This window comes from Phyllostomus discolor, chromosome 7 (genome assembly GCF_004126475.2).
Source record: "Phyllostomus discolor isolate MPI-MPIP mPhyDis1 chromosome 7, mPhyDis1.pri.v3, whole genome shotgun sequence".
Lineage (NCBI taxonomy): Eukaryota > Metazoa > Chordata > Mammalia > Chiroptera > Phyllostomidae > Phyllostomus > Phyllostomus discolor.
Genome location: NC_040909.2, coordinates 8603287 through 8626019, shown reverse-complemented (window position 1 = coordinate 8626019; position 22733 = coordinate 8603287). Strand labels below are relative to the sequence as shown.

At 63.1% G+C, this 22733-nt stretch overlaps 2 protein-coding genes and 2 long non-coding RNA genes across 11 annotated transcripts in view; 2 read left to right on the top strand and 2 right to left on the bottom strand.

Annotated features, from left to right (window-relative positions):
• The window catches only part of NKTR (natural killer cell triggering receptor), a 45135-nt gene extending 42635 nt beyond the window's left edge, over nucleotides 1-2500 (top strand). For 6 of the 7 annotated variants that reach the window (XM_036030466.1, XM_028518262.2, XM_036030465.1 and 3 more), the window contains 2 exons: nucleotides 78-182; nucleotides 1702-2500. In XM_036030466.1, the coding sequence (XP_035886359.1) occupies nucleotides 78-182; nucleotides 1702-1789 (193 nt within the window). In that variant the 3' untranslated portion in view covers nucleotides 1790-2500. The remainder of the gene's footprint in view (nucleotides 1-77; nucleotides 183-1701) is intronic. The other variant, XM_028518261.2, reaches the window with a different exon arrangement.
• A 2542-nt stretch (nucleotides 2501-5042) lies between these two features.
• On the bottom strand, nucleotides 5043-21894 carry LOC118501554. The gene is made up of 4 exons (XR_004904176.1): nucleotides 21769-21894; nucleotides 10716-10726; nucleotides 7086-7090; nucleotides 5043-5452 (listed from the first exon to the last, which is right to left on the bottom strand). It is a non-coding gene; the product is annotated as an uncharacterized LOC118501554 (long non-coding RNA).
• Nucleotides 7933-8988, bottom strand: LOC118501555. The gene is made up of 2 exons (XR_004904177.1): nucleotides 8831-8988; nucleotides 7933-8748 (listed from the first exon to the last, which is right to left on the bottom strand). It is a non-coding gene; the product is annotated as an uncharacterized LOC118501555 (long non-coding RNA).
• On the top strand, nucleotides 8491-21990 carry ZBTB47 (zinc finger and BTB domain containing 47). Of its 2 annotated transcripts, none has more exons than XM_036030462.1 (6): nucleotides 8491-8720; nucleotides 12955-14508; nucleotides 16091-16238; nucleotides 17413-17528; nucleotides 18124-18268; nucleotides 18567-21990. In XM_036030462.1, the coding sequence occupies exons 2-6, from the start codon at nucleotides 13036-13038 to the stop codon at nucleotides 18926-18928; spliced, it is 2244 nt and encodes a 747-aa protein (XP_035886355.1). In that variant the 5' UTR covers nucleotides 8491-8720; nucleotides 12955-13035; the 3' UTR covers nucleotides 18929-21990. The 2 variants fall into 2 exon arrangements, with proteins under 2 accessions (XP_035886355.1, XP_028374637.1); XM_028518836.2 differs by lacking the exon at nucleotides 8491-8720 and adding an exon at nucleotides 9165-9511.
• Nucleotides 21991-22733: the final 743 nt, after the last annotated feature.

The window sequence follows — 22733 nt, the reverse complement described above, 5'->3', positions numbered from 1 at the left end:
TCTTAAGCCCCTGAAGGGGAGTGGGAACAGGTGAGCGTTTGAGTAGAAAACCTGAGTGTTCACTGTCGCTGTCGAAGCAGGTCCTACACGTACGACAGCTACGACAGCAGGAGTCGGAGTCGCAGCAGAAGCCAGAGGAGCGACAGTTACCACCGAGGCAGGAGCTACAACAGGCGGTCCAGGTGGGTCTCCCCCCGAAGGCCTGCGCAGACGGTCCTGTGGGCGCTCGGCCTGCGAGGCCGTAGACTCGGAAGAGAAAACGTGATGGTCTTAGGACAGAAACTCCCTCCCCTCTTCTTGAACTTCAGCGACCCCCAGGCAGCTGCAGGCGCGGCCTTCGTGTTAAAGGCGCTGGGTAACGTTTGCTGGTGGTTGTTGACGTTGGAACCTAAGGCGGGTTTTTAGATTCTCACATGTCCTTGGACAGACGTTTTTCTCGGAAGGAGTGAAGAGAGAAGTCCGCCCAAACCGAGGCCCACTTTTTAAAATGGGGCTCATTGCTAGAAATAGCAGAGCGAGTTTGTTAATTTTTTAAATTTAAAAAAAAAGTATATAATAAGATGCTATAGTCATTCGCTTCAGCAGCAGGATTAAGTTTCATATCTCGACATTTATTTGGGGGAAATGTGCTTTTTATTTATTTATAAATACTATGTTTTATGTAACATTTTGCCCAGTACTGTAAGTTTTTCTGGGACTTTGTTGTGTCCCTTTCCTGGTGGCCTTCAGCCTTACCCTCCCCTCATCCACTGCAGGGACAACCCGTGATCCTTCTGGAAGGTGATTGCTATCTGGACACTTCCTTGTCCTAAACTCGTCAAGGGCTCTGTCCACACTGCCCTCCAGGGCAGGGCCAGGCTCCTTAGCGTTGCACCTCAGGCCTTGCCGCCTGCAGCTCCAGCCCTGGCTTTTCTGCCCTCTCCCTTTAATGTGCGGGACCTTTGCTTCTGCTGAGAGACGCCCCCCTGCCTCTTGAAATGGCCAGTTCCCACCCACGCTGCAGGTCTGCGCCGCAACCCTCTGCCCCGGGAAGCCCTCCAGGCCTCTAACCCCGATGTGTGCCGCCCCACCCCCGTGCGCGGTTCCCCTCTTCTGTATTATCCTCGAGCTGCAGGGAACATTTGGTCACTGTGTGTGTGCGTGTGTGTGTGTGTGTGTATTCCTAGTGTCTAGCAAAGTGACTGGCTCTCAGTGAACATTTCCCAGTCTAACTGGATGGTGACCGTCACCCTGTCCTCTTGACCCCCTGTCCCTGTGCTCCCTCCTTCTGTGCCCGCCCCCTCGCCCCCCCATTGGGCACCATTTTGATTTCCATATCTGGAATGAAACACTCTCCATGCACCTTCTCCCCTTACTTCCTCAGTCTAATTAAGTAAGTATTGATGCTCGTTTGGGTAACATGGAAAATTATTCTGTTTGTTTGCACAAGTGGATTTCAGGTAACTTTCCACGATGCCATGTTTCCTTATTTTGTCTTAACCTTGCTGTTACTACTCTCTGCCATTTGAAGCATCTCTGAAACGTCCTCAGTGTTACCGCCCACCCCCAGCCAGCAGTCTCCCCACCCCCGTCCCCCATGGTGCTGGGTGCCACTGCGGGGGAGGGCTTTCAGCCAGTCTGGTGGAAGAAGAAGCCGCCAGAGGAACTCAGAGGGCTGACAGCTAAAACGTGTTTGTGTGTCTGTTCTGTTCTGTTGCACAGGAGCTGTAGGTCTTACGGCTCTGACAGCGAAAGTGACCGAAGTTACTCTCATCGCCGGAGTCCCAGTGAAAGCAGCAGATATAGTTGAAAACGCCCCCTTTTTTGATACAGATTATATCTTATTTGTAAATATCTGGTAACTTAAAAGTGTAAGAAACGTAATGGCAGTCTGTTGTTCTGTTTCAATATTAGAGATGAATTTCAAAAGTAGACACTTATTAATTGTTATTCATTCCTTGTGTGCAGAATTTAAAGTACAGATATGTCTCCTAAAAATATTTTTATGCCACATTTTACAGTAGCCAGCTACGGAAGTGAAATTTCATTTTCTTGAATCAAGAAACCATGAACTCTTCGTATAATTTGCAATATTATTTTGGATAGACTATTTCTCTCCATTCACGTATTCCTTAGAGTACGGATTCTTTCTGCCCGTTGTCAGGTTCTGGTATGTGTGCTGCCGAGCACAGGCCCGTGGAGAACTGTGGAAGGCGGCCAGGTGTCCGCACACCCGGTCCAGAGCCCAGTGCGCCCGTGCTCTTGGAGACACACCACCTGGCTGCACACCGCCGGCAGCCAGGATAGGGTGGTGGCGCTGGGGCTCTCCGCTCCTTCATTCCTCCTCTGTCGTCTCCGAGGACCAGGAGAGTGGTCGTCGAACAGCCTGCTGCCTGTACTACTTCTGGCTAGCAGGCGAGGGTAAGAGGAATAAACCAGCCTTAACTCTCAGTACCTACACTGTCTCCAAGGGCCCACCGTTCACATGCTTTCTAATCAGTAAGATCAGAAGTTCAGACTGGAAAAGACAGTTCGTTCCAGTCCACCCTCTGGTGCTTGGTGCTTTTCGGTGCCCCTTTAAGCATCGTTCTTCTCTACTATACATTACAGTCTCATGAGAGAGAGAGATTAATTTTTTATTCGCCGGCACCAAACATGGTTCCTTCTGAGCTGTATTCACTTCGACTGTTTGGAGGGGTTCTCTCAAGCCACAGGTGTGGGCTGGGGGCCTTCCGGACCAGGCAGGGTTGGCAGAGGGGGCTGTGTGGCCACTCAGGCCTCTGGGAGAGCGGGTCGAAGACTGGACTTCAAAAGTGACAGCGGAGCCGACCTGCCACCGTCCTGGACGCTTTGCAGGGCCTTTGGGTCAAGCGGTTGACCCCAGGAGCGGCTGAGCAACGCTCAGCACCAGCCGCGCTCCCCCTCTGCTCCGTGACCCGCGCTGACACGGTGGGGCCTTGCGTGACCAGCGTGCCCAGGGCAGAGGGAAAGAGGGGCGTACGGGATGGCGTACGCCGCACGTTTTCACAGTTCTGGGTGGTTCCTCCAAAAATGTGTGGTTGGTGAAAGCCGGTGTGATTTTTTTTTTAATCTAGTTGGCGTTCCCCCAAGTGTACTTATCACCTTAGTGCCAGTTGAGTCCAGTCACGCAGGAGAAATTCACACTGGGTGTTCGGGCAGGACGCGGTGCCACCCTACCCAGGCCGCGCCCGGTGTGCTTGGGAAGGGGGGGCGCCTCAGGAGGGGGATCTGGTAGCCCTTGGTGGATGGAGGGGTGGCCTCGGATGTGTTCAAACCGTTACCCGGAAACGGTTCCTAAACAGGGTCAAGAGGTCAGTCATTTGCCAGGTCGATAGAGGAGAGTGCGTCAGGAAACCAGACCCAAGTCGAACAGACATACCGTCTGACATAGTGAATACAAAACGTTGTGACTCATATGAAGGGTTTTCAAAAGTTGCCTGCAGTGGAGACTATTGCTTTAATAATACTCTGGGAGAAGTCAGTATTCAGAGCCCAAACAAAAACTGCCAAATCTCATTATGTTGAGGAAAGTTACTGCTGGGCAGTGGATAGATAGGTTTGCCTCGTCAAGAACGACTCCAGACTCAGCAGCTGAAACAGCACCCACTTCTTAGCTGCCGGTTCTGTAGCTCGTGCGTCCGGCTCGGCAGGGCTGGGCTCGGCTCAGGGCCTCACAGGCAGAAACCGGGGGTCGGCAGGGCAGCGTTCCCCCTACCGGGGGCTCCAGGGAAGGCGCTGCCCCCAGCCTGTGCAGGGGCTGGCAGTACTCCGTTCCTGGGTGGGGGCCTTTCTCTCAGCGCCTCCTCCAGGCTGCCCCAGGTCCCAGTTCCCAGTTCCCCTTCTTACGCTCCTTCCTCCCCGTCTGCAGGCCAGCAAGGGCCCGGCGAGCCCTCCTCCTCTGATCTCCCTCCTCCTCTGTGTTAAGGTTCGTGCGACTCCCTCCCTCGAGCCCACTGAGGCAGTCCCCCTATTTCAAGGTCACAGAACGGATCACCACGGGAGCGGTCCCCTAGGCACAGGTTCCTGGGTGGGGCACGGAACGGGGCAGGGCCTTGGAGAAGCCAGCCTCCCGCGGCAGTCCCTTTGCCCGCCGGCCGGCAGCTGGGCCCCGAAGCCTCGTCGGTTCTGTCTGTGGAAAAGAGCGGCGCTCGGCTGCCCCGCTCAGCGTGCGTGTTTGCCGAGTGAGCTGCAGAGACCTGTTTGTTCTTCCTGAGGGGATTGTTCTGTGTTTTAAGGTGATTTTTAATGAAATTGAATTATGTTGCGTACCGTGCTTCTTAATAGAAAATGCATTATCGGGCTGTTTTTGTAACGTCCTGTTTACTGCAAATGCAACATGATATAGCTGGTGTTTAAAAACTAGAAGAACTTTTGTACATATCAGCAGCGTCTAATTTGTATACACTTCATTTAAATCCCCCTAAAACTTGAAAGGGGTGCCTTGTAGAAATTAAAACGTATACTTACTTAGTTTACGTCTGCGCCTGTGTGTGCTTCATCTTTCGCCGCACAGACCGAACTGGTCCTTCTTGGGGCGGGGGGACACTGTGGGCCCCTCTGCCGGCCGCCTCTGGGGCTCCTTTTCCTCCGTAGCCAGGAACTTGCAGCGACTGCCCCGAGAAGTTCCAGTGGTACCTGGTGCCCCACTCCCCCAGGAGCTCCAGAGTGGCCCTGGGCTTTGCTGCGGTCACCCGGCTGCGACCACATGCCGACGTGTGTGCCGGGGAAGGAGCGCGTCCCATTCCATCTGCGAGTGACTGCCTGGGGATGGCAGCTCACCTGCGAACCCGCCTATGCAGCCTGCACACCTGCGTCCCCACGGCTCGCCAGCCAGGCACACGGCACGCGCTCCTGGAGGGAACGTTCGTGGGGTTATTTTTAGCAGCCACAGGAGAATCTGCAGAGCAAGTACAATTAACTTTTTTCTCCTTGGGCCCCCAAGGAATTGGTGTTTGCTTGGCGAATACAACATAACCTCTTGCAGCGAGGCTTGCAGAGATTGTTTTCAAAATTCTGTCAACAGTAGACCCCGCCCCACCCCACCCCCCTCAAGTCAGGCAGCTCCTGACAGCAGTCCAGTCTGGATATGTTGCTTTAAACTTTTAAGAAAATTTGCAAGTCTGCCATGGAAAATCCCCAAGCAAGTTTCCTCGGGGTCTCGTTTTCTAGGGAGCGCTGGGATCTTGACCCTCGTTCCGGTGGTGGCCATGTTCATCCTCATTCGGACTGTGGGCATCTTCATCAGGGGGGTGGGATGGGGGGAACGGTGTGGGGAGCTTTGGTCTCAACCCTTCTGAATCAGCTGGGTCTTGAACAGGAGCCAAAAGAATCCAAAGAACATGCCCCTCGTGGGCCACCGTGCCACCAGAAGGGAAAAGAGTCCCCGCTCGGTGCGGTGGGGAGCCTGCAGGTTAGCCCCGGACCAGGAGAGGGGCCGGGGCGAGGGCACCTGCTCTGCAGCTGCCGCCCCGCGGTGACGGCCAGAGCCTGAGGTCCCCTGAGGAACTTGGGGTGGGAGGAGCTGGGAGGGGTGCTGGAGGGCTCCTGCTCAGCGGGGAGCCTTCCCCTGGTGCTGTGAAGGCAGCAGCCTCACAGGGGACAGTAGCTGTTGGCCCCAGGCTGGGCAGTTCAGGTCAGCGCCCGGTGAGGGCGAGGCAAGGAGCCCACGCCAAGGGGCGGGGGGCCTGAAAGGTCCAGTTTTTTTTTAAGGTTCCGGTAGAAAAAGGCAATGCTCCCTTGCCCCTGCCTCCTCCTCCCTGTTGGTGGGTGGCTAGGGCAACCCCAGCTGACCCAGGGCCCTGCAGGGCTCTGGGTGGGGGGCTGGAGGGGCGTTGCTGAGGTTCTGCCTCCTCCAAGCCCGGCACTAACAGGCTACAGCTGCTGGCGGGTGGGGACCTAATTCAAACCAGCAGGTTGCCTGTTCCCTCCCGCAGCACAGGCGTCATGGCCTTGGCATCCGAGGCCTCCCTCGCTGCACTTGGGGTTCTCTCCACCCTGTGGGGCCAGGGACCCCATGCCTCTCATTAGCGACTGAGCCTGGCCTTCCTTGTGGAGCCTCGGTCTTCCCCTCCTCCTGGAGGCAGGCCCCGGGGCCAGCGTCCTGAACCGCTTGGCTGTGGGCCTGGCTCTAAGCGTTTAATCCCGTTCTAGGAGGGAGGAGGCCTCCATCCCTGTTCTTCAGAGGAGGAGCTGAATTCTAAAAATCCAAGCAATTTCTCTGAAGTTCCCCGACTTTAGGAAATGCCAGAGCAGAACTTGAACCCAGGCAGTCTGGCTCTGGCCCCAAACCCTTAAGGGCTGTGCCACAGAATAGTTGCTCATAGGGATACTTTGTATCTTCAAAGTGAAATGAAATGAAGCCAGAGGCATGCAGGCCAGCCTGCTCCCTTCTCAGAGGGTCTGGCCTGGTGGCAGATTTTAAGCTGTGGGAGGAGGCCCTGGATGGCCCAGGGCTGAAGTGGCAGCCCCAGTGGCTGCTCTGCTCTCCCTCCCTCCCCCATCTCAGCTGCAGCAGGTGCACAGCTCCAAGGTGCCCAGGGAGGCTGAGCCTGTGCAGCCACACACATGCACACACATGCCAGGTTCCGTAGGGGCAAGTCTGGTTTCCCCAGCCAAGCCTGGGGCTGCTAGTTTGGTCCCCAACACGGCAGGGCCACTCGGGGCTGGATGCTTGCGGAAGTTGTGAGAAAACCCGCAGGCTGGCCTCTGGGGGCAGGGGCTGGCTGGGCTGCTGATCTGGCCAACCCAGCTCCAGGTGTCTAAAGGCTCCTCAAGCCCGCCCTTGTCTCCACAGACTCCTGGCTTCCCGCCAGGGCATGCCATTCTGGCCCTGGATCCCCGTCCCCAGGAACCCAGTCCCACCCTGCCCCCTCCAGAAAGCCCGCCTTGGCCTTGACCAGGCCTACGGCGAAGCTCCTGCGCAGGGCCCCCGCCAAGGCCCAGGGAGCAATCCATGCAGCCGGCACTCCTGCCCAACTAGAATCTGACGTCACATCGCCTCCAGCTCCTGCAGATGCTCCACTGCCTCCTGCCTCCTGGTGCTCTCCCTGCCTGGGGCGCCCTTCCCTCCCTCCGCTCTGGCTGACGTTCACTCAACTTGCAGGCCTCGGCTCCCAGCGGCCCCTTGGGCCCACCAGACCACGCTCCTCCAACCACAGCCCCTTCCTGCCAGTTCTAGGGTGACCCAAGAGCCGGCAGCTTCGCAGAGAGCCCAGGCTCTGCCCGGGGCTCCCGCAGATGGGTGGTAGGCCAGAGAAGCAAGAAGAACAGCTGGGGTCTTTGTGGAGATCCTCCATGCCCTCCCTTCTCACCCAGCCTCCAGCCCCTCCTTGGGTGTGACTGCTGCAATCCCAAGGCCTGTCCCAAAGCCCTACCTTGGTGCCGCTGGCCCGCCAAGCCATGGCTGGGCAGTGGGCCCAGGAGTGGCCCGGCCGTCCTGTCTGCCAGGCTCCCCCCCGCCCCCGGCCTTGGGGGAGGCCTCCCCTTCCCCTGGCTCCCGATGCTGGTGCCGGGCTGTGTGATTTGTCCTGCTCTGGGTCTCACTGTCCTTATCCAACCAAAGGCCGCACAACCCCTCCCTTGCCAGCTCCCAGGCTGGTGCGGGGACCCACGGAGTCAGACGAGGAGGTGGGTCATTGGGAGGAAGAGGCAGAGGCAGCCCTGAGGTGATGGGCCAGTGTGGCATGTAAGCCGCCCTGGCCTGGCCGCAGCCCAAGGCCTGTGGGAGCTGAGCCAGCTGTCGCGCACCTACCGTGGCCACAGAGAGCAAAATGTCTGTCTGCAGTGGCTGCCTCTGGGGACGTGTCCGCATCGGTGCTCCTTCCTCTCTCCCCATCTCTGTGTCCACCAGGGTCTCTCCTGACCCTCCGTCCAGCTGGGTGCATTTCTTCCCTTCCTCCTGGCGCCCGTCTTTGCCCCTGAGGTGTTTTCTCCCCCCAGCTCTGGGACAGCCAGGTCATAACGGCCTCCCCATTCTGGCCTTAGGGGAGGCCCATTCAGTCTTGCAGGACAGACCACCAGACGGTAGGTGGGTGCCCCCCCAGGATCGTGGCCCCTGCCTCATTTTCCCCTGGCACTCAGAACCGAGTCACTCCAAACAGGCCCCCGAGTCCCTGCCCATGCGTGGGTCAGGTGGCACACTCAGGGGCTACTCCTATGGCCCGTGTGTAAGCACCAGTGGGTGTGAGGATGGAGGGGGAGGGGCTGAGTGGCACTGCCAGGACAGGGCAGTGGGATGGTGACAGGACATGGGGCCGCAGGCAACTTGGGGTGGGGTGGGGGTGGTGCATCTGAATGATGACATGGCCACCGGAGAGGCCCACAGAGGCCCCCTCTTTACAACAGTGGCCCAGCCACCCCCTGGGCCCTGCCAGGCCCAGCGCCCGGTGGTCCCCACCCTGCTGCCGGCTCAGCCTGGCAGCCTTCCTTTGTAGCCTCCCGCCAGCACAGCCAGCCCCCTGCCCCCACTGGTGTCCGTGCCAGAGCAGCATTCCGCAGGCCTGGCTTCATCTCCCCAGCAGAGACTGAGCGAGGAGGCTGAGCAGCCGTCAGGTCGCAGGGCCGCCGGCACCGTGGGGCCTGGGCCTCTGGCCCCCACTCCTCCCGTCGCTCCTTCTCCTGGGCCAGTCACCTTAAAAGATTTGGCCACTACAGCCGTGGTGCCGTTCTTGTTATCCCCTGCCCTAGGTGGACGGACCTGGGCAGCCAGAGGAGGCCACCAGGTAGGTGCCGGCCAACCAGAACCGCATCCTGGAAACAGAAAGCAAAACGAGCCCTGGGCTGCCCTGGAGCAGCGGTGAGGGGCCCGGCTGGTTGGAGATCCCGGACTCACCCTCCGAGCAGCCCAGGACAGAGGGTGGGAGTGGTGAGCGCGGCTAAGGTGCCGGTTCTGGTCCTCGGCGTGGGATCGCTCGGGGGAGCAGGTGGAAGCTTTTCTGCAGCTGGTTGGGGGGCGGGTGCGCCCAGCCTCTAGATCTCAGGGCCGCCTCCTACTCCGACCCCGCCTCTGTGGCGCAGCTGGAGGGCACCGAGGTTAGACTCCGGGACTAACAGCCCGGCGGCGGACAGGGGGCTCAGCGCGGGAGAGTGAGGCCGGGGTCCATCCGCTAGGATGGGAGGCACGGGGCCTGGCTGCGGGCCCCCGCGGCCCGAGGCAGGGCGGGAAGCTCCGGGACGGAGCACACCACGCGTGTCCATGCCCCGCGCCGGCACGCAGGGCTGCCTGGCCCTTTAAGCGTCCAGACGGCGGCCCCAGCTGACGCGCGGGCTCCAATCGGCGCCCCGCGCCCCCCGCCCGACGCGCCCGAGGCTCTGGGGCCGCAGCTGCTCGGCTGCTGGACTCGCTGCGGCCCTGCGCCTCAGCCCGCCCGGCCGCGCCCCCGGGGGCCATGGTCGCGGGGCCCTGCGCGGGGGCGGCCCCCAGCGCGGCGCTTCATGGAGCGGCCCCGGCCCGGCCGCCGGGGGCAGCGCGATCCCGCGGGGCCCTGTGAGCCCCCAGCGCCACGGCACCATGGTACGCAAGGCCCTGCCTGTCCCCCCGCTTATCCGCCCACCTGCCCGCTCTGCCCTCCCGAGCGCACGGCCGGCTGACTCGGGGTGGAAGGGTTGGAGGGATCTTCCCCCTCGCTGGGTCTCCAGACCCCCTTCTGGGGCCCCGTGGGCCCGGCGTGCTGCACTCCGGTGCGGCCCTCGGCGGGGAGGGGGTTAAATTCCTGGGGTGGGGGCCTTGGGCGCGAGAGGCTGAGGTCTCACTGGGCACTGGTGGAGGGGGGCGCTCCCCTGAGCTTTGACGGCGCCGCCCTCGGACTGGGTGACGGGGGAAGGGGGAGGTCGGATTCCCGCCTGGGCCTTGGGCCACGTGGGCGCTGGAGCCGCCCTGCCTGGGGATACGGGGCGCCTGGGCCAAGCCGGGTGTTGCGGGGGGGAGCATCGCAGCTCCAGTCAAACTCCTGTGTGACCTTGGGCCGGTCCCCCGCCCTCTCTGGGCCGGTTTCCCGGGAAGGAGAGGGGCATAAGCACCGAGGAGACTGGACTAGACACCCCAGTCCCCAAAAGGAGGAGCCTGGAAGTCATGAGCATGTGCCCCTTGCTCAGACCCGGCCCACCCCTGCAGCCTGGTGATGGACGATTGTTGTGGGAGGTGGAGGTGCAGATGGGGCGCAGGTTTCGTCCTGGGGCCTCCAGGGAGGCGCTGGGCAGGTTAGGGAGGCAACGGCTTCTTGGCCATGAGGCAGGGTACCCCTCAGGTGTGGAAGCTCTGACCTGGATGAGCACCTGGGGCAGGTGTCCTGGCACCTGGCTTTCCCCCAGCCTGGCTTGGGGGCCGGGGTGTGAGGGCATGAAACGCCCTGGCAGCCGGACTGCCTGACCACTCCCCTGGCCCTGCATCTTAGCCAGACTGGCCTGGCCTTCGGGGTGGGGTGTGCGGCTCCAGCTGGCACAGCCACCTGGGGAGGGGCATCTGCAGCCTCAGGGAACTGGCACATCTGGCCGGGGAGGCGGGCACAGCTGGTGGGCCCTGCGCGGAAGGCGCCCGGCTCGGGGGCAGCTGTGCCCTGCTGAAGGGCTGCCAGCTCCGCACTCAGGCGGCATCTGCGTGCCTTCTCAAAGAAGTCCAGTCACGGCACCCGGTCCCGGGGTTCTTGGCCCCTCAGGAGACGAGGGTGGTTCTGGCCTGGCTGGGGGACTGCCTTGTGCACGGGTCTCTGGGGCAGCACGGCCCCACAGGCTAACCGCTCCTCCTCGGCTGGAGCCAGAGGGCCTTGGCCGGGCCTCTCCCGGGCCCTGGGTCCACACCTGCACACGGAAAGCTTGGGCACTGGAGGGCATTCTGTGAAGGGGAGCAGGCTGGACCATAGCCCAGGGGCCTGGGGTGGGCTCTCCCCAGCAGGCCTGGCTTCGACGAGCCCTTATCCAAGTCGCTTCTTCCGCCACTATCTGGCCACCAGCGCCCCTGAGTAGCCCCTGTTACTGTCCAGGTTGCACCCTGAGCCCTCACTGACCTATAGGTAGCAGCAGCTCTGGGGGGGAGGTTGAGAAGGGAGAGTCTGAGGAGGGTCCCCAGATGCCTCTTCCTGCTTTTTAAGTTATTAAAGGTCAAGAAATCCGTCTACGAAGAGTAGTTAGTGTCCAGCCCAGCAGGGAAGGGTGGCCTCAGAAAAGCCGGAATGCCAGGCGCTCTGCCACTGCTCACTTCGGGACTCTCCCAGGCTGAGCCTCAGTTTCCCCATCTGTACAACAGCAATGGGTCCCAGAAGATGAATCAGACTGAGTCAGGGAAGGGAAACGGGAGGGACTTGGCACTCAGTCCCAGTTGGACCGGCCAGGCCTGGACTGGCCAGCAGCCCCGACACGGAGGGGCAGATGGGTGGCGTCTTGGCTGGGGGGCAGGAGGTGTGGGGGGAGAACTCGGGGAAGAAAGTGTCCACGGCCAAGGGCCTGGCCAGAGTGGGGCCCGAGTGGGAGTGGGGTGGGTGCTGCCCTGGGCCCCTGTTGTCCCTGGGAGCTCCCTGAGGCCCGTTCCGAGGCCCAGGGTGGACTTCCATGCAAGTGACCGAAGTTGAGAATAGACACCCCCACTCACCCCCCTGCCCAGTCTGGGCTCACCTACTGCTGTCCCCGCCAGGGAAGGACTGGCATGGGGGGTCAGGGTGAGGCGAGGATGGAGGGGACCCAGGTATCATCCCAGGGCCTCCAGGGAGTTGTCTCGGGGAGGGGAGGTGGTGGCTTTGTGGCAGTGGAGCAAGGCCCTCAAATACAGGATGCTCTGACCCAGCTGGATAGGGTCCGAGGAGGGTAGAACCAGGAACCTGGGGGGCTGGGCCAGCCGGGCAGGTCGTTGGCACATACGTGAGCAGATGCCGTGTGCTGGACCCATGCAAGGGACCGGGCAGCCGGCCTGTCTGTGCTGCCCACCTTGTGGGGAGGCCCCTGTGGGGCAGCCAGGAGAGGTTAAGCCAGTGCCTACTGCCTACAGTTCACAGGGGCTAGATAACCTGACCCGCCTGACTTCCAGGGCCTGCCGGTGGCTGCAGAAGCCCCGGATGGGGTGGCCTTCCAAGATGTGGCCACCTCAGAGCCCCGGGGGCAGGCCTTGGGGCCGACACGGGCTGGGTGTCCTCCTGCCCCGCAGAACCCCTGTGTGAGGGGGTGTTGCTGGGGGCCAGGCCTGAGGCCCTGGTGAGCCCAAGCTCTGGCAAGTGATGAGGGCTGGCTGGGTCTCAGCAGCCTCCTCCAGCGGGGCAGCAGCACCAGGTTGGCAGAAGCCATAGGCCCTGGGCAGAGAATGCTTTGCAGAAGTTTTTACCTCTGCCGCGCTCAGGCCGGGCGAGGCCCGCCGTTGGTGTGGTGAGGGCCTCCCTGGGGTGCCGCTCCCAGGGGTGCAGTAGCCAGAGGCTGGGCAGTGAGCGAGGGAGCCTGGCTTCTGTTCTCGAGGGGTCTGGGGCTGGGCGGGTGTGGTTTTATTTGCGTGAGTGAGTGTGGGAGAGAGAATTCCTGGAGCTCCAAAAATGCCCGTGTCCCTGCCGGGGTAACCAGCCAGTCCCCGTTCGCCCACAATGGTCCTGGTTTTAGCAGCGAAAGCCCTGCATCCTGGGAAACCCCTGGGTTGCCGGCACACCTGGACTCGGGTGAGTCACCTGAGTCCCTTTTCCCTTCCCCGGATGACTTCCTGTTTTGCAGCGGAAGAGCTGGAGGCCCAGGAAAGTTAACTGGTCTGTGGCCTCAGAAAGTCACGATTGGAGTTTGAGCTCTGAGGGGCGGCTGCTTGGAGCTCCAATCCTGGTTCTTCCTTCTCCTTCTCCTCCTCCTCCTCCTCCTCCTTCTCCTCCTCCTCCTCACTGATGTGCTGGCTCCTTTCTGTAACACGGAACCAGGACTGACGGGTGGGCGGCCTGCGGGAGGGTGGGCCGGGGCCCCGCCGGCTGGATCCTGACCTGTGTGCCCTCTGCCCTGCAGTTGCTGGTTGAGAAGACGACCGACTCTCCGGCGGCCGAGTTCTCGCTGGTGGAGGACGTGGCGCTGCACTTCGCCTGCTTGATGGGCCGCCTGAACGAGCAGCGCCTCTTCCAGCCTGACCTCTGCGACGTGGACCTGGTGCTGGTGCCCCAGCGTAGCGTCTTCCCGGCGCACAAGGGTGTGCTGGCAGCCTACAGCCAGTTCTTCCACTCGCTCTTCACCCAGAACAAGCAGCTGCAGCGGGTGGAGCTTTCCCTGGAGGCGCTGGCCCCCGGCGGCCTGCAGCAGATCCTCAACTTCATCTACACGTCTAAGCTGCTGGTCAACGCGGCCAACGTGCACGAGGTGCTCAGCGCCGCCTCCTTGCTGCAGATGGCTGACATCGCGGCGTCCTGCCAGGAGCTGCTGGACGCCCGCTCCCTGGGCCCCTCGGGCCCCAGCGCCGTGGCTCTAGCCCAGCCGGCGGCCAGCTGCACCCCCGCCGCGCCACCCTACTACTGCGACATCAAGCAGGAGGCCGACACCCCAGGCCTGCCCAAGATCTACGCCCGCGAGGGGCCTGACCCCTACTCCGTGCGTGTTGAGGACGGGGCAGGGACTGCAGGGGGCACGGTGCCTGCCACCCTCGGGCCAGCCCAGCCCTTCTTCAAGGAGGAGAAGGGAGGTGGCGTGGAGGAGGCTGGCGGGCCCCCTGCCAGCTTGTGCAAGCTGGAGGGTGGGGAGGAGTTAGAGGAGGAGCTTGCGGGCGCTGGCACCTACAGCCGCCAGGAGCAGTCCCAGATCATCGTGGAGGTCAACCTCAACAACCAGACTCTGCACGTGTCCACGACGCCCGAGGGGAAGCCGGGCGCCGCCGCGAGCCCAGCCACCATGGTGCTGGGCCGGGAGGACGGGCTGCAGAGACACTCGGAGGACGAGGAGGACGACGAGGAAGAGGAGGAGGAGGAGGAGGAAGAAGAGGAGGGCGGTGGCAGTGGAGGGGAGGAGGAGGAGGAAGAGGAAGGTGGCAGTCAGGGAGAGGAGGATGAGGAGGAGGAAGGGCACAGTGAACAGGAGGAGGACGAGGAGGAGGAAGAGGAAGGACACAGTGACCAGGATCAGGAGAGCTCAGAGGATGAGGAGGAGGAAGAGGAGGAGGGGGAGGCGGGGGCCAGGCAGGGCCCAGCAGGGCGCAGGGGCAGCCGGGCAGAGCCCCCTCCCCACAGTCGCATGGCCACTCGGTCCCGGGAGAACGCCCGGCGGCAGGCGCCCCCTGAGCCCGAGGAGGCCGGGCAGCGTGGAGGGAAGCGGTCAAAGCAGCCCCCTGGAGCGACCCCTGCGCCGGCTCGAGGGCCGCAGGCCCCCGACGGGTTGGGGGCCAAGGTGAAGCTGGAGGAGAAGCAGCACCACCCGTGCCAGAAGTGCCCACGAGTCTTCAACAACCGCTGGTACCTGGAGAAGCACATGAACGTGACCCACAGCCGCATGCAGATCTGCGACCAGTGCGGCAAGCGCTTCCTGCTGGAGAGCGAGCTGCTGCTGCACCGGCAGACGGACTGTGAGCGCAACATCCAGGTGGGCCTCCGGGCGGCTCCATGGGCAGGGCGGGTGGGCGGGGCAGAAGGCCAGCTGAGGCCTCACTGGCCACCCAGGCTGGGCCAGGCCAACCCGGGTGCCCAGGGTCCTGCTGCCTGCGTGCATGGTCTGGGGAGACTAGACTCAGCCTCCCCTGACAGACAGCGGGGCCAGCCCAGGCCCAGGTTGGTGAGAATGTCAAGGAGAGCTTTCTGGAGGAAGTGGATAGTGCTGGGCTTTGACACTTGGGAAGAAGTACAGATAGGATTGGAACAAACAGTGCCCTTGGCCATAAGGGCAAGGGAGCATGGACTTGGGAGCATGAGAGAGTGGCCGGAGCACACGGGACTGGGGGACAGCCAGCTGTGAGGGGGATGAGCCAGCAGGGCCACTGTGTGGAGTGTCACAGACTGTTCGGTGCACAGCAGCACAGACGAAGCGAGGCAGGGCTTGCCCAGAGGGGGGCGCCATTTTCCACTTGCCACCAAGGCTGAGTAGTAGAGCAAGAGGCCTACTGGCAGGAAGGAGCCCTTGCTTTCAGCTCTTGGAGATGCCAGCTGGCCTGGGCCTGGGGAAGAGGGACTGGATGAGAAATTTAGGAGAAGCAGGGAAGCTGGGCTGGCAGCCAGGCCTCGGGCCAGCCTGGCCTCTCAGGGTGTGGGCAGCACAGGTTTTTACCTCTGGCTGAGAGGTGTGGTAAGGACAGGTAGGCGGGCGCTAATTGCCTGAACTAATTGCTAACTGTGGTGCCCCTGGAGGAAGTGTTACCTGGGGGGTGCCTGGTCTCTGCCCCACCCTCGTGGACCTGTTCCCACTTGCCTGTCTGCCGGGCTGCTCTGTGGCGCTCCACCTGCCGCACACCTGAGCTTCCCTCCTGAAGGGGAAGGACCCTTGCTCCCTTTCCGACCTGGGCAGCCTGACCAACCTGACCAGGTTTCTGCTTGAGCCCGGTCTGGCCTCCGGGTCTCTGGGGGTGTCCAGCAGGGATGGGCCCGACAGGGGCCCAGGGCAAGAGGAGGGAGCAAGTGGAGCCCTAAGGTCCCCCCCCCCCCCCCCCCCGCGCTGCCCAATGGGACCTGGTCCTCCCTGCGGCACCCCCATCCCCCCACTTCCTGCAGCTGGCCCTCTGAGACCTGTCTCCGTGGCCGGCGATCGCCACAGTGTCAGGGCCTGGGTCCCAGCAGGGAGGTGGGGGAGCTCGTGTCTGGGCCTGAGAGGGGCTTCTCCTTACCCACAGGGGCCTGTCAGCCAGTCCTGTGTCCCCCTTCTGTAGAGAGATGCCTTGTTGAAATGAGCACAGAGGAGGGGCCTGCTGGGAGAGGCGACCCCTGGCCCTGGTTAAGTTCGAGGATGAAGGAGGATGAAGGAGGGCCCGGGCTGTGGCCCTGGGCGGTGGGTGGGTGTTTAGGGAGGTGCCACCCCCAGCCCCCAGAACAGCAGATCCGGCGGCTCTTGGACGCAAGGGCTTGCTCTCCAGTGCCACTGCAGGGGCGGAAAGTGAGGCCAGAGAGCCGCGGAGACCTGCCCTCCGTCCAGGGTCCCGCCCCGGGGCCCAGGGCCTGAGGTCCTCTCGCCCCTGCAGTGCGTGACCTGCGGCAAGGCCTTTAAGAAGCTGTGGTCCCTCCACGAGCACAACAAGATCGTGCACGGCTATGCAGAGAAGAAGTTCTCGTGCGAGATCTGCGAGAAGAAGTTCTACACCATGGCCCACGTGCGCAAGCACATGGTGGGTAAGTCCAGGCCCCTTGGGCGTGGGTGGAGCCTGAGGACGGAGCCGGCCAGCCGGTGCGTGTGCGGGGACGGACTCCACGTCCGAGGGCGCCGTGGAGGGGCGAGAAGGCCCCTCTCGGCGAGGAGGCCTGGGGTCGCTGGGGGCAGCGGCAGGTGGACAGGCGCTGGGGCCGGGGCTGCCATGTCCAGTCAGGCGTGTGGCGCACTGCACACAGGCTCCTGGACACCCTGGCGGGTGGGGTCCGGAGCCCAGCCGGCACAGGCCCTGTCTGTTGAGGACAGCTGTGCCTCTGGTTCCCTCTCAGCCTGTGGCCATCACAGGGCCTCCAGCTCTTCTGAAGGCAGCCCTCCCTGCAGGGTTACACCTGGACCCAGTAAGGCGGTGCCCCGAGGGTGTGTTGGGCCACCTCTCTGCCTTGGGCGTGGCTGTCCCTCCGCTCCAGGTGGGCCTGGCTGGGAGTCTGTGTCCCTGCAGCCCTGCCAGCCTTGCCTGCTCTTGGACTTGGGCTCAAGGGAAAGGTGGCCATGGTGGGCCTTACCCCCTTTCTCCACCAGACAGTGCTGGGGGCCTCCAGCGTGAGCTGCCTGAAGCTGGGACACCCGGGGCTAGGTCTCAGCCAGGAGATGCTGGGTAACCCGGGACCGGTGGTCCTTCCTGGGCTCAGGTTCACCAGCCGTGAGCTCTGAGGGGCCCTCCCTGCCTCCAGACATGCCTCCCAGACCTTCTCCCTCGTCTCTCTGTGGGTTCGGGGGCGGGGGGTGCTGCCAACCTTTAGAAGGGTCACACGCTGTAATGCCAGCCGTCGCTACAACACAGTACCACTCCCAGCCTCCTTGTATAGAAGATCCTGAGGCCCATGGAGGCCGAGCAGGGAGCCGTGGCTGGGCCGGGGGTGGAGCTGCGTCGGTCCTGTTGGGGCTCTTCCGTCTCTCCCCGGAACTTTAGCGGGTGAGGCGGCCTGGGCTATTTCTCTAGGCCAGAGGCTAAGGAACCAGAAGGTCCTCCACACTGGTCTGAGCAGACTTCAGAGCAGGCGGACACCTAGCCCGCAGGGCAGCGGGGGCCTTCCTGGGAGGCAGCCCCAGGTCCCGAGACAGAGATGGTGAGGTGGGCCCCAGCGCAGGTGGGGTCCCCCAGAGCCGTGACGGCCATGCCGCACGCCCCGCCCACAGCTCACACCAAGGACATGCCCTTCACCTGCGAGACGTGCGGCAAGTCCTTCAAGCGCAGCATGTCCCTCAAGGTTCACTCGCTGCAGCACTCCGGGGAGAAGCCCTTCCGGTGCGAGGTGAGCGCCCTTCTCCCCCCGCCCCAGGCGCCCCTCCCCCCCGCCCCCAGGGGCCGGGACCGAGGTCAGGGACAGCAGCTGTGGAAAAGCCAGGGGTCAGGGCAGCGGGGTGCAGGGTTCCGAGAGGGGCCCTCCGTCTGATGTCTGTGGCTGTCACTTCCCATTCCATCCTGACCGGGTCACCCACCGGCCTGCCCCTGCCGCCACCCGCCTTCTGCCACTCCACCCCTAACCCAGGTGCACACATTCAGGGTGGGAAGTCTGCCTGGGCTGGAACAATAGGGGGGCTTGGGGGAGAGGCGGCGGGAGGAGCATCTCAGGTGGACAGAGGGAGCTGCAGGGGCAGGGGAGAGGGTCTGCTGACAAAGAAGGATGCAGGGGGGGGGGGGGGGGGAGGGTTCAGCTTTAAGCCCAAGGCCTGCCTCCACTCTGCGGCCTTTCCCGCTTCCTGTCCCTGTTCCCACGGGGCCCTGCGCCCCATGGCCCCGTCATCTCTGCCCTGCACTGCTCTGCCCCAGGAGCCAGGGCGAGTGCCCCGCTCCCTGAAAGCTGCGCCCCTCTCCGCCCCTGGCCTCACGCCCCACCCCGCCCTCAGAACTGCAACGAGCGCTTCCAGTACAAGTACCAGCTGCGCTCCCACATGAGCATCCACATTGGCCACAAGCAGTTCATGTGCCAGTGGTGCGGCAAGGACTTCAACATGAAGCAGTACTTCGACGAGCACATGAAGACCCACACAGGTACCGCGGCCCCGGGAGTGCCGGCCCCACCCACTGGTCTCAGCCCTGCGGAGGGTGCCCGGGCCGGCCCCGCCCTTCCCCACCTGGGACCTGAGTTCGCCCTTCTGAGGCTGGGGGCCATGTGCCCCATCTCCCAGGGGCAGTGAGGCTGGTACGACGTGGCCCAGGGTGGGGAGGACCCTGGCATGCCAGGGCTGAGCCCCACTGTGGTTCCACGGGTGCAGGGAGGCCGGCCCTGGGCTGGGGCGTAGCAGCCCCGCCCCCCGGTGACGCCCCGCGGTCCACCGCCGCCCTGCAGGGGAGAAGCCGTACATCTGTGAGATCTGCGGCAAGAGCTTCACCAGCCGGCCCAACATGAAGCGGCACCGGCGCACCCACACGGGCGAGAAGCCCTACCCCTGCGACGTCTGCGGCCAGCGCTTCCGCTTCTCCAACATGCTCAAGGCCCACAAGGAGAAGTGCTTCCGCGTCAGCCACCCCCTGGCCGGCGACGGCCCCCCCTCTGCGCCGGGCCTGCCCCCCACCCAGCCTCAGGCTCCCGCCCTGCCCCTGCTCCCCGGGCTGCCCCAGACCCTGCCGCCCCCGCCCCACCTGCCCACCCCTCCCCCACTCTTCCCTACCACTGCCAACAGCGGCGGGCGGATGAGCGCCAACAACTAACCCCGCCCTAGGCGTCGTGCAGCACCTGCAGCCCAGGGGCGGCTGGGAGCACCCCTGGCCCTCCCCGCCTTGTGGGAGGGCCCACCTGCCTGGCACCGCTGCGCCCCCATCCCCAGAGGTGGCTGGACACGCTCTGCTTGAGGCCCCTGCCCCTAGCGGGGGTGCAGGCTGGAGGCGCCCCAGATCTGGTGGAGGACACCTCACTCCCAAGTGCTCCCTTTCAGCGACTCCTTGAAGCCTTTCCTGTTTTTTTGTTTTTTTGTGGGTTTTTTTTTGAAATCGAAGGAAAAAGACAGGAAACTATTTGCAGTCCCCCCCTCCAGGTGAGGGGGCGCTAGAGGCAGCAGGTACAGTGGAAGGCGGGCTTGGAGAGCAGGTGTGACCCGTCACTCTGCAGAGGGCCTGAGCCCAGGGGTTGTCCAGGTGTAGCCCTGGCCAGCCTCAGCAGCTCCTCCCTGCCTCCCCTGTGCCCCCTGACTGGCCCCCTTGCCCTGGAGGGTTTGGGGAGACAGGGGGTGCCAGCCCCCTTGGAGCAGCTGAGGACTCAGTCTGAGCCTATGCACACGGAGCAGGGGCTTGAGACTGAACGCCCGTGAGCGTGGGGGGTGGGGAGCGGCGAGGCATGGAGACTTCGGACCCAGCTCCGCACCGTGTGGAGTGGGGCAGGCAGGGGCTGGACCCCGGGCATTTGCTTTCCCCACCCATCCCCCGACCCGCACCCGGCCGCACTGCGAGCCCTGCGCCTCAGGGTGCTGTGGGCAGGCCCTGGGCGGGCAGAGGGGCCGGCTCCCACGGCACCAGCGTCCAGGGGCTGCAGTCAAGGAGCCCTGCAAACGAGTGGACCCCGGGGGAAGGTCCCCAGGGGGCGGCGCGGGCACATGTGTCGAGGTTTCAAGGTGCTACCAGTGGGGCAGCAGGCAGGGGCTTCTGTTCACGGGCACCCGCCCTCACCAGCTGCCTGGCCACGCCTCCCACACTGGAGGAGATGCATGTGTGTGCATCCGCCCCTGCCCCTGCTCCCCGGGGGCAACGCCAGGCCTCGTCCCCCCGCCCCCCGGGCCCCGCCACAGCCCGCCCCTGGCTGGTGTCCGGCATTGTCGTCCCTGCTGGGCCCCGGAGCTGGTGGTGGGGTGCCTGTGACATTGTTGGTGAAAGGACCCCATGGTCAGGCCCTGAGGTCAGGGTCGGGTCCAGGGGGTGGGGGAGCCCCTCCCTGTGCCCAGCGCTTGCCCCCCGAGAGGCCAGCACTAATAGGTCACCCTTTTTCGTTGTCATTTAACACCTTTATTCCTGCCTTTCAAATGAGGAGGAAGGTTCCATAAGCTACATGTTTCCTAGTTAAGCTCTCTCCCATTGTGTTTATATGGTTTTGTTTGTTATACTCTTTGCACCTTAAACCCCCACGACTACCCCCCACCACCTCCTTCCCAGCACAGCTGGCGTGGGAAGAGGCCTGAGCCCAAGGGGGGCCAGGGGCGGCTGGGCCCCATCAGCCTGCGGGCTGAGGGGGTCGGAACCCCTCTGACCTCCTTGAGAGGCCATGGCGCCGGGGCAGGGAACTGGGCACATTTTAATCATCAATAAACGAAGCACTTTATTCTGTACAGATGTGGGCAGGCCCAAGGAGCCCGAGTGATTTGAGGGTCTGTAACCCAAGCCGTACAGCCTGCTAGCTCTCTGGGCGTGGAGGGGGCAGTGCCCTGGCCTGGCTGAGTTCGGGCCGCCTCTGCCCCAGGAGCAGGGCGGGCCAGAGCCTGCAGACACACCCTTGGGGGGGCCCCTGGCATCCCCTGGGGATCGAAAGGGGGGCCCTCCCCGAGAGAGAGGAAGACTTCTGGTCTGGCTCCCCGTCCCCAGCCTGGGCCTCCTCGGCCCCTGCTTTACTGAAGCTCTTCCCCTCTCTCTCCTTCCCATTATCTCTGGGCTTCCATGATGTCCTCAGGGTCCCCCCTCCCCACTCCCCAATGCTTGCTATTTCTAACCTCTGGTCCCAGTGCCTGGCAGCTCTCCAGAGCTGGCTCCCGTTCCCCCTGCCCCCCAAAAGCTGATCTTCCCCAATGGGCTCTAGGCCGGGACCCCCATGGGTCCCCAACCCCTTGTCACTGACACCAGGCTCTACCATAGGGGCTGGTGGCCTTGTCACCTGCTAGCCCCACTGCGGCCTTAGCAAGCCTGGGGCCCTGGCCAGGCCAGACTTGGACAGGCAGAGGCCAGACATGGGTGTGGGGGAGCTGATCATGAAACCCTGTCCCAAGACCGAGGTTTCCTGTCCTTCCATCCCTTCCCTCTAAGGGCGGGACAGGGGTCTAGACCGCAGACTGGGCTCTGATCAAAACGGTCTTGCAGCTGTATAGGTGGGCACAGCCATGCCCTTTCCTGGGAGGCCACATCCCCGTGGGGACAGGAGCTCCGTGTCCCTGGTGCTAAATGCTCTCCCCCTCAGGCCACGGTGGGAGGGAGCTCCTTTCCAGCCAGACCACGAGGGTCTGAAGCAATAACGGAACCTCGGCAGCGCCAGTGTGGACGGGGTTCCTGTTCTACCAGCTTTTCCATTTCCTCTTTGTTTTAACAACAGATGAATAATAAGCACCTGGATGTTGGACTGAAGGGACTGGGGCTGCATGCCCACCCCCCAGGGCTGGCGGCAGTGGTGGGGAGGGGGGTTTAGGTCCAGCCTGTCCCCCTGGAGTTTGGGCGGTGAGGAGGGTCCTGTCTCCAGCTGGACTTGTCCGCCCACCTGGCCAGACCTTGGGCCTGGAACGTGGGCCTGTCCCTGCCCGGCTCCTCTGGGGCCCCCTGGTCTCGGGCCAGGTGGGGTGAATAGCCAGAGAGGCGATGACCCCAGTTCCGGGAGCCGGGCTGGTCTCAGAGCCTGAGCCTCTGACACTGGCACGTGCTGCCACAGTGCCCCTCACAGCGGGGGCAGCACAGCTGTGCCCAGGCCTGTGGACCCCCGATGCCTGGTCGTATGCCTCCCACCCCCCCACTGTGAAGTGTGTGGGGAACAGCAGGCGGAGGAGTGAGAAGAGTGGAGTGAGGGGAATAAAGTCAGTACAACTGTTCCTTGGCCCAGCCTCTTTTTCCTTAAAAAATAAAACAAATCTTTTTGTCCTCATCCAAGGATACACTTACTGATTTGAGAGAGAGAGGCAGGGAGAGAGCAACATCACTCAGTTGCCTCCCGAGCACGCCCCTGGGTTGTGGGGATCGAACCCACAACCTAGGTATGGGTCCGGACTGGGAATCGAGCTGGCAGACTTTTTGGTTTGTGGGACGGTGCTCCAACCAACTGAGCCACCGGCCAGCACTGCCCAGCCTCTTCTGTATGTGCTGTCCGCCCTGACTGTCGCTGAGAAAGATTGGACCAGGGCAACGAACCGACAGCTCAGCTGCAGGCCGCGCGGACATCATGCCCCTGACCCCATTTCCCTCCCACCATGTGGGCTGCACCACGGGCAGCACCCTGAGTCAGGAGCTGAGGCGAGAGCAGAGGTGCACCCCTAGACTCATGCTGGGGCTAGGGGGGATGCAGAACGTGCTTGAAAGAGGAGAGGTCCCGGGGCCAGGGCCCCTGCAGGTGTGGTTCCCCTGCAGGTGTGGTTGCCGGAGCCCCAGGTGCGTGGGCTCGGGAGCCCGGAGCATTCTCGCTCAGCGCCAGGGGCACTGTGACTGCCAGCATGGACTCATCCCTCCCTTCATGGGCAGGTGAGTCTGAAGGGGGCAGGTATCGGAGATGCTGTCATGAGCACTGGCAGGACAGCAGCCCATGTGGAAGACAGGTAGTGACCTCTGAGGGGGGAGCATG